Below are 9703 nucleotides of genomic sequence, written 5' to 3'. Positions count from 1 at the left end.
AACGATAGCTGGAGATAGGCACCAGCGCCCCTCCCGACCCCACTGAGGGACAAGGGTGTAAAGAAAATGGATGGATGGAACTTTCCCACATGCTAAGTAATCTAGCATATAGCTTAGTTATCATGTAGCATCTAACATAGTGATTTTGCTGCATTAGCATTTAGTTTTGACAGCATGTTTCTTTTGCTTGTAACAAATTCATCATGCTTAATCTTTCATTAATATCATGAGTTAGCAAGTTAAACTCCTCGACAGCACGTAGCATGAAGAGCTAGCATAATTTGGCTAGTCACTCTGTGGTAAAGTTAGCTTCCTTAATTAGCATCTAGCATAGTTAGCATTCTTTTTGTGACTGAATAAGGTCGCCATGTCTACTTTGCTTATGTTAAGGTTATGGTGCTGAGTTAGCATGTCAAAGTTACGTTAGCATAAAAACATGCTTAATTAGCATGTAGCAGATTTATAATATTTGGTAAGCATTTAGCTAGGTTATCACGGTTAGTCATGATAACTTAGCTAAAACTACCTGGTATCTGCTAGCTAAATAGCTATCTAGATAATTTCCTGTACTGATCTGAATATGATCGTTTGACCTTGAATTATCTGAGCACAGTGGATCCGTTTATTTAGGGAAATCAAATCATTTCTGTTGAATTAGATTTTATGGTGGATCATTTCTTGTTGAACTAAAAATAACATATTTTTGCTCCGATTCATATTTCTATGAAACATTAAAGTGTGAGCTGTGGTGATGTCATTCAGAGCTGACACACAGAGAAGACTTTGACCCGAGCATTTACAGCTCTGCTTGAACTTTGACCTTTCAGATCAGAATGACTCAAAACGTCGTTCCAGGTAAAAACTGTTCAGATTTCATTCCTCATTGAACACAGCAGCTTCCTGTAGCACCAGATCAGTGGATCAACGTTGCAGTTTCTGATTCCTGAGAAAAGAGAAAAGTCTCATCCAGTGAGACTTTATTTACAGGAAATTCAGCGTTACTGGTTTTTATGGTGCCGCGCCTAAAAGAGCAGAACAGAAAGATCCAGAAAGCCACAGAATCCGGACAACGGCTGCAGGATGAGGTTTGTTCCCTCAAACACTTTCAGCTTTTTGTTTTTTCTCATCTCTTCTTAAGGATTTCTCCTCGCCTCTTTACTCATCTGTACTACCGCATATCAGGGCCCTTTTAGATTCAACCAAAAGAGCATGTTTCTGCCGAAAGGTTCAGAGATTTTAAGATTAATCTCAGGAATTTTCTGACATCTTTTCCACTGTTTTTTCTAGCAGATTTCTTGGATTGATCTCAGATTTTCTGAGTTTCAAAAATTAAATATCGACTTTAGAAACTCTGAGAATTTCTTCTTTTTTTCTTGAAAATTCTAGATTAATCTCAGATTTTGGGGTTTTTTCTAGCAAATTTTCAGCATTTCAAACTCAGAAATTTCCTGTTTTTTCATAGAAAATTTCTGAGATTAATCTCCAAATTTCAGATTTTTTTTGTCTCAATTTAATGATATGAGCTCAGAATTTTTCTTTTTTTTGTCTGACAGTAACGTCAAAGTTTCTGAGATTTTTATAGCTAGCAAATTTTTTATTTTGAAATTTTGTATTTTCCACTTTTTGGAGTAAATTTCTGGCAGAAATTTCCTTGGTTTTTTTCGTTGTACATTCATCCCTCTGCTGCTCCTCATCCTCCTTTTTCTCCCTTTTCTCTTACTTTTCTCCCCATTTCTGTAGTTTTAAACCTTTCATTGATCTTCCAGCACCTCTCGGACTCCGTCACACCTGGAATCACACCTGGAATCTCACCTGGAGTCCTTGGAGTGCCACTTCACGTGGGATCTGGACCTCAGCAGGTCCAAGCTGCTGTGTCTCCAGGACGCGCTGGAGGACATCGGTCCAGAGTTGGGCTACTGCTGGCTGGGCCACATCTACAACCTGCAGGGCTTCATCCACCATCAGCTGGGCCTCCTGGAAGATGCGCGGCGTTTCCTCTGCAGGGCGGCCGAGGCTTTCCGCCAGCTGAGGAACACCGTCTCAGACGAAGGCCCCTGGTTGGTGGTGAACTACGGGAACATGGCCTGGCTGCACCACCGGCTAGGGGAGCGGGCGCGTAGCGGAGAGTATCTATCGAAGGTTGGAGCTCTGATGACGGAGTACCCGTCTCCATCTGCGGACGACCCGCACCCGGAGATCTGTGCCGAGAAAGCCTGGACTCTGATGAAGTTCAATCAGAAGCTGCTGGCTGTAGATTATTTCCAGAAAGCCATCAGGATGCAACCAGACATGGTGGAGTGGCACACCAGCCGGGTGCTAGCGTTGGTCAAAGCCTTTAAGAAACAAAGCCTGGACTCTGACATCCTGGAGAAGGTGAAGATCGCCAAACAGCACGACCCAGAGAACTTGTACCTTGTTGCTCTCTACCTGGAAGCCCAAGCTCAGAAAGGAGCAAGGATTCAAGATGAAGCACAAAAACTGGCAAGGAGAGTGCTAGCAAAGCCGGTTAGCAGCTACAGCGGCGTGAAACCGTTGCTACGGCTCTACAGGATCCACGTCTCCATGGACGAAGCTGTTGATTTAGCAGAGGAGGCTCTGGAGAGACACCCCAGCGCGCGATACATCAAGAAATGCACTGCAATCTGCTACAAAAGGAAAGTCTTTTCCCAAAGCAACAACCACCTGGATCGCAGCCTAATGGACAGAGCAATCAGCCTTCACAAACAAACCATCGCTCTCTACCCTCAGTCCTCCCTTAAGATGCAGATATCTTTGGCAAACATGTATGTGAAATCAAACCAGCGAGCTGAAGCCGAAGACGCGTTTGAGGAGCTGCTGAGAAGAGACTTGGATCCTGAAGAGGAGCAGATGGTTTGCAGCTTCTATGCCAAATATCTGCAGTACAGTCAGAAGGAGAGGAAGAAGTCTGTCCGGTTCTACATGAGGGCAGCAGCGATTCCTCACCACAGCTTCTACCGGGACGACAGCATCAGGCGGCTGGAGAGGATGAGCGAAGAGAAACGGCAGCCGATGAGCGGAGACATAGAAGACTTCCTGGTTCATTTGTCCATCTGAAAACCCAAAGTGGTGAAAGATTCTGGCATTTTATTGCACAGTCAAGTAACAATGTTACCGTCAGTTGTCAAAAAGTGTTACATATATAAAATGACTTAAAATAAATTTTATTTTATAATGTAACAGCTTAAAATTTGGCCTCTGTCTTTTTAAGAAGCTCCTGCTCTTTCTGAAGCTCTGCCTCCAGGAAGTCATCCCAACATGGCTCCTCTATTAACATTTTCACGACGTTTTACCAGCGTTGCTCTGAGAAGCTGCTCCTATAATGAGCTCAGCAGCTCCATCAGGTGTTTGCCAATTGCTGCTGGCTAGTCTGAAGGAGCTGAGTGGGGGAGGAGCTGTGCCTCGAAGGCGGGGCTAGGTCCATCCGGGCGTTTTTCACAGCTGAGTGGTTGCCATGGAGATTAAAGGATTTCTCAAACATGCATGAAGGAATCAAAGCAACACTCCAGGTTTGTTTCTGATGATGGAAAAACATCATAACATGATGGAAAGTTTAAAACTGTCAATTTTACATCATTCTACTCCTTAATAAAAGGGTTAATAAAAGGGTCCATTACATAAGATTTGCATTTTGTGCATTTTTGTTCTTCCATTTGAGTCTCAATTGCTTAAAAAACAAGTATTAAAAAAACACCCAGACTGTTTTTGGAAATAAATTCATGTTTTTTTTTTTAATTAGCCATTCCAAAAGCCTCATTTGTCGAGCCACAATTGACTGGCACCGTTACCTAGCAACCCCAGCAGAATTCCACCCGTTACCTAGCAACCCAGGCTGAGCTCCAGCACCTTTGGTCAGCTACACCAGTAAATCTGATGCTGGATGGATATAAAAGGACTTTGCGCTAATTTGATGGTTAAATAACAGATTAAAAACAGAAAATGTCTTATTGAGCTCATTTATTTATTCATTTATTTAGCAGAAAAAGGGGTTTCTGAATTGAAAATGTTGTTTTGTTGATGTAGTCTTCAGTTAAACTGTGATTAATTAAAGACTCTGCAATCGAGTCCCACCAACCAGTGATGATGCAGAGCATAAAACAAACTTAGAATCACAGTGAAAGTTTATTTAAAAAAACAAGCTCTTTGGTTTAGAAATGTTCTAAAAACATCAGATTTTTTTACAGAGTGAGTGGTGTTGGATCAGTGCTCTCAGAAAGTAGCCGGAGCTGCTGCGGATAAAACTGGAAATGTAAAACTTGTGTTCAGTTCGTGGAGGAATCGGAGAGTTAAAGCTCTTCCTTCTTCTTCAGGATTATCTGCCGCACCATGTCGGCGATCTTCGGCCGGATCTCCATGATGGGAACCTTCGGCCCCCAGCCGTCCACCACTCTGCCATCAACGTCGATGAGGAACTTCCAGAAGTTCCAGTCAGGCTCTTTTCCAGACACCTCTGCACAGAAAGAGACTTTCAAAACATTTCCTGCTTTTCTTTGCAACGAGGAAAAACAGAAAATATTTAGATTCCAAAGAAACGACACGCTGTTGTGAAACACCAGCTCTGTTTTTACACACTGAGCTGTTTGTCTGTTTCTCAGCGTCACTTCTCTTGCTAACTTCCGCAGTTGCTAATAGCAGTTAGCATCGTCAACATTAGCGTTGCGCAACAAAAAATACAAATCATCCGGCTGGAACTGATGGCGCTAAGAGGTAAAACATAATTTAACGAAGCTTTGATTTAAAAAATCGATGTCCTGGAATCGATACTTGGGACTCACCTGCCAGGTATTTGTACACATTGTTGGCTCCTGTTCCAACCACAGCGATTTTGCTGAACAGCGGGAAGGAGGCTCCGTAAACGGTTCGCACGAAGCTGTCGATCTCCTTGTCGCTGCCGGGTTCCTGCTGGCCGAACTGGTTGCAGGGGAAAGCCAGGACATTGAAGTGAAACGGGCCGAAGTCCCGCTGCAGCTGCTGCAGGTCTCGGTAGTGCTGGTCGGTGAAACCGCACTCACTGGCGACGTTCACCACCAGGGACACCTGAGTCCGCAGAATCACCAAATCAGTTACAAATGTCACTAAACACTTAAGGAAGCTTACGGAAACTCAGTGATGCCAAGGTTGTCGATTCAAAATTGACTGAAATGTGCAGCGTAATGGTTTCTGGACAAAGTTTTTAATGGTCATAAGTCTTCAGATCTAAGAAAACAAACTGTTAGCAGAGGTAGGCATATTTCTGCTATCAGCAGAGCTAATTTTTTTATTAGTGCCGAAGCGTTTTTGCTAACTTTGCTAATGTTTAGCATGCTTAGCTTCCTCTGAATTAATTTTTCCAGATAAATTCTGAAGCGATAATTTACTCGGCTGTTTTGTAAACTGTCAGTTGAGTAAAATTTGACATATTTGTTGAGTTTTTGGTATTGACTTAAGAATTTTGTTAGCAAGAATCCTTAGAAAGCTATGTAGCTTTCTAGCTAGATATTTAGCTAGAAAAGTATAGACAGCTACATATTTAACTAAATGTTTAGCTTGCTAGCTATTTTTTAGATTGATTAAACTAAATATTTACCTAGCAAGCTAAATATTTAGCTTAAAGCAAAAATATTTAATTCAAAATTAAATATTTACTTGGTAAGCTAAATATTTAGCATGACATTTTTTTTGCTTGAAGTTAAATATTTAATTTGAATAGTTACTAGTTAGACTAAATATTTATTAACAATTTTTTTTTCTTGAAGCAGAAATACTTAATGCAGAACTACATATTCACATTGTAAGCTAAATATTTAGCTTACTAATTACATATTCAGTTTGAAACTGTGACGTTTATAAATTAATTAATATTATGGTTAAAATGTGACTGAAAAATTAACCCAATTTTTTCATGTTAGGCTAAAGATCCCAAATCATTACTCTTAATTTTTGACTGTGTAACTTTACAAACTGCACCTTGTATTAGACAACAGTGTGGTGAAGATGACCCACGTAGCACGTTTGAACATGCTGACTGCTAAAAACTACTCCACACAACCCCAGACTGAAAAAAATTATGTTTTCAGGCAGGATTATGAACAAATTAGTTTAAGCAGCAGTAAAAACAATCAGGAAAACCGCAGGAAAACAAATCAGACTCCAGTTATCAAGCGTTATTACATGCCAATACTGAACAATTGAAGCTTATATAACTACTTGTTTTTATGTTTAGTTCAAAAGTCAAAGTCTTAACATTTTTCTACTTTTGATTTATATCCTATAATAAAATATTTTTGCCTTATATTCCTTAAGTTTCACTCATCATATACTCCAGATGGCATTGAAAGCATTTTTTCACGAAAATCTATAAGTTTAATAAATAAAAAGTGCAAAACTTAGCCATGCAAAGTTAAATATCTCTAAATGGTCATAGGAATGTGTTAGTTTTGTGCTTTTAAGTGAAGGTTAGACAGAAAGTGATGACCGTACCTGGTTAGAATGAAATCTACGGAGCTGCTGCAGCTGCAGGCCTCCTGCCACGTAGGCTGCAGCCGAACATCCCGAGCAGAGCCGCAGTTAGCCACATCTACAGATAGGAGGAAAATTCACATGCAAGCATTCAGGCATGCAGCTAAATGAACCGAACTCACCGAACCGCGGTACTTCTCCAAAGAAACCAGCTTCCCTCTGCTGTTTACCACCTTAAAAGTGTAAAAGTCTTTCTCTTTGCTCTCTGTCAGGTCGATTAATGTCATTAATAACAATAATAATGTTGCTGATGTAACGGAGAGCGCAGCGGGAAGCATCTTAAAAAGACAAACTGCCAACTCAACAGAGGAGAGAGAAGCGTCAAAACTAAGGGGAAAGCCAGGACGTTGCCAGCCGCTGTCAAGGTACAAGCAGTCAGGACAAGACTTCCGGTGCCCGTTAAGGTATGGAGCTAAATTGGGGCCATGTTTTAAAAAAAAAAATAAATAAATAAATAAATAAAAAATACATACATCAAAGTGGGGAAAAAAAAGGTTTGAAGCTGAGAAATTATTTTAAAACTGAAAAATAATTTGAAATTTTAAAAAGATTTGAAACAAAAAAAAAAAATCATTTAAAAAATTTAAAACTTATTTTGAAACTGAAAAAGATTTGAAATTGAGAAGAACTGAAACAAAAAAAAGTTTGAACTTGAAAAACAGATTTGAAACTGAACAATTATTTTGAAACTAAAAAAGTTTGAAATTGAAAATAAAAGTTAAAAACTGAAAGATGATTAAATGGAGAAAAATGGTTCAAAACTACTTTTCGGATACAAGTTTTTTTTTTCTTTGAACAAATTTTATAGCCCTAATTTAGCTCCATACTAATGCCTTCAAAATAAACGTGTATTTAGGAAAAAAAGCTTCCCATAACGATCATTTTTGTTTTTCCATTTATAAGTATCCCACTTATCAGCAGAATAACATAACCGACAATTCTTTAAAAGTAATTATTCATAAACTGGTCAGTTTTTCAGTCGACTTAAATAGAGGCGTGATGAATGTGTTCCCATTTATTGTTTCCTCTTTATTGTGACACACAGTTCTATTTATGCTTAAATTTGTCCAACTCTTTTTGTAATTCTGAACCAATCCGGGTCACAGTTTGTGACAGAAACAAATTGCAGTTGTTCACATAAACAAAACCACTCCAGTATTATACTTTAAAAGTGCTTCTTATCATTTTGTTTTATGATTGAAAGTAGGAATTGTTGCAGTAATTTATTTTCCGAGCGGTACCTAAACGTAGCGGCAGACACGCCCCCTCTTCGTCATCGCCGGTACGCCCTTTATTGATGGGAATTTCGCTGCTTTCTTGGGATTCGATTCATTTAGCTAAGCTACGTTTAATTCTATTCATCTCCAAAATACTTGTTAAATGTCCTTATTTAACAGGTTTTTGCTAGAAGTTTGCTGGAAGTTTTTTAATTCTGTTGATAAAAGTCCAATGAGAAACAAGCATCTTGATATCTACTTCTGAAATTAAACTAATTTATATCTTAATAGATGCAGAGCAGAAAGAGAAGGAGCAAGTTCAAACCATCTCATCCAGCGATTGTATCCCCTACTCCAAAATCTCTCTGCCAGACTTTCCAAAAAGGAGTGGTAAAAGCAAATGAGGTGGATTAGTGGTGATGACATGTATTTGCACAGGTATTTACAGTTTTTCCTCATGTATAAAAATGTTTTGCTTGTATTTGCATAGTTTTATTTTCATATTTAATAAATAGTCTGTTTATTAGTAAACATTTTTTGCCATTCATTTGCACATTCCTTTGGATCAAAGTATATATTGTTATATGTTTTGTTATTTTTGATAACTATCGTTTATTTAGTAATTTTACCCTTAGTTTTCATTATGTTATTGTTTCTGTGAATCTGCATGCCTCAATGTCACACCTGAACTTCCCTGATTAAAGGGGAATATATCTATTGTATTTAATTACTTTGTCGATGTGTTTTTATTTTTATATGGATTGTATACTTGGATTATATATTTTTCTATATTGTTGTTTTACTGTTGTTTCTTTTTAATATCTGTATTTTAATTTTGCAAAATGAACTAAACTAAATCTTAAAAAAATCTATTCAATTCTCTTCTATTGACCTGAAGTTCAGCTATTAGCATGTCATGCTAGTTATAAGACTGTCATACAGCAACAGTCTTCAGTCAACAACTCTTTGAAGATAGTTGGGTGAAATGAGTAACGAAAATATTTAATTTCCTTTGGGATTAATAAAGTATATTTTTAAGGTTTTATCGGCTCTAGTGGCCTTTATTTGATAGTTAATTGACAGGAAAATGGGTAATGAGAGACGGGGAAGATATGCGGCAGGTGTTGCCTGGCCGGGAATCGAACCTGGGACATCCGCGTCGAGGACTTTGGCCTTCATATATGGGCTGCGCTTAGCCTCTGCGCCACCACAGCACTCCCTAATAAGGTATTTTTGAACTGAATTGAAAAAAAGGACTCGGCTCTTTAACCGAGTGGGCACATCGAGCCGGGTCGGTCACGAACAGCACAATGCTAACTCCCACAGTGCAGCGGGGTAATGTATTAACATGGCGTAGGTGGTCGCCGTTCGGATCAGGGCCGTGGGATTGGAACAACATAATGTAAAACAGAACTATGGAGCCAACTAAACAATAATCCCGGATCAGCTTCAGCGCACAGAGTGAGTTATTTTCCCGCTCTTTAGTGTCGTAATGCTGAGAGGCTTCCTGTTCTCAGGTGACCTGATGCTCTGTGGCATTTGGGTGCCAGTGTTATTTACGACCCGGGCATAGCAGTTAGCATTGGCTAGCCTTCAGCTAACTCGGCTACGTAAAGAGTCTCCACAAAGTCAGTTGAAAGTTGAAACCCAGCCAGAGGAGCAGGAAACCTTTCCTAATTTTAACCCTTCTTTTTAATTAAACTTGTTACTCTTGCGGACCAGACGTTATGTGAGCTCCACCATCGCAGTCCTCCCTTCCCCCCGTCTGTAAGTTCTTAGTTTCTGTCCTAAACACCCAACATGAAACCCAGGTGGTGCAAAAAATGAACCTTAGCTTCACATTAATGCTTCTAATGGTTCAGTCTGCTGCCAGTTTCGTTTTCGTTTCCATTGAAAGATCAGTTTCAACCTCACATGAAACTACTAACATCCCTTAAAGACAGGAAGTTTATTTTTATTTAACAATAATT

At 39.3% G+C, this 9703-nt stretch overlaps 3 protein-coding genes and 1 long non-coding RNA gene across 7 annotated transcripts in view; 2 read left to right on the top strand and 2 right to left on the bottom strand.

The window, feature by feature from the left end:
• The first annotated feature begins 55 nt into the window (after positions 1 to 55).
• On the top strand, positions 56 to 3198 carry LOC106939261 (interferon-induced protein with tetratricopeptide repeats 5-like). The gene is made up of 2 exons (XM_015021613.1): positions 56 to 1085; positions 1767 to 3198. Exons 1-2 carry the CDS (start codon positions 1081 to 1083, stop codon positions 3073 to 3075), a joined length of 1314 nt encoding a protein of 437 aa, XP_014877099.1. The 5' UTR covers positions 56 to 1080; the 3' UTR covers positions 3076 to 3198.
• Positions 3199 to 3886: 688 nt separating this feature from the next.
• On the bottom strand, positions 3887 to 6916 carry gpx7 (glutathione peroxidase 7). Its single transcript, XM_015021611.1, has 3 exons — positions 6639 to 6916; positions 4794 to 5055; positions 3887 to 4468 (listed from the first exon to the last, which is right to left on the bottom strand). Exons 1-3 carry the CDS (start codon positions 6792 to 6794, stop codon positions 4305 to 4307), a joined length of 582 nt encoding a protein of 193 aa, XP_014877097.1. The 5' UTR covers positions 6795 to 6916; the 3' UTR covers positions 3887 to 4304.
• A 973-nt stretch (positions 6917 to 7889) lies between these two features.
• Positions 7890 to 9703, bottom strand: part of LOC106939266 (uncharacterized) — a 21648-nt gene continuing 19834 nt past the window's right edge. Inside the window, exon 3 of the long non-coding RNA XR_001422798.1 lies at positions 7890 to 7901. This is a non-coding gene — a long non-coding RNA (uncharacterized LOC106939266). The remainder of the gene's footprint in view (positions 7902 to 9703) is intronic.
• tut4 (terminal uridylyl transferase 4) overlaps positions 9051 to 9703 on the top strand; it is a 26381-nt gene continuing 25728 nt past the window's right edge. For 2 of the 4 annotated variants that reach the window (XM_015021620.1, XM_015021617.1), the window contains exon 1: positions 9052 to 9194. The gene's annotated coding sequence lies outside the window, so the exon portion shown is untranslated. The other 2 variants (XM_015021621.1, XM_015021618.1) reach the window with 2 other exon arrangements.

The sequence above is a fragment of the Poecilia latipinna genome, unplaced genomic scaffold, assembly GCF_001443285.1.
Source record: "Poecilia latipinna isolate Pla-1442-1.1 unplaced genomic scaffold, P_latipinna-1.0 Scaffold2816, whole genome shotgun sequence".
In the NCBI taxonomy this organism is placed as follows: Eukaryota; Metazoa; Chordata; class Actinopteri; order Cyprinodontiformes; family Poeciliidae; genus Poecilia; species Poecilia latipinna.
Note: the sequence above shows the minus strand (reverse complement) of the source record. Positions and strands in the feature narration are given on the sequence as shown.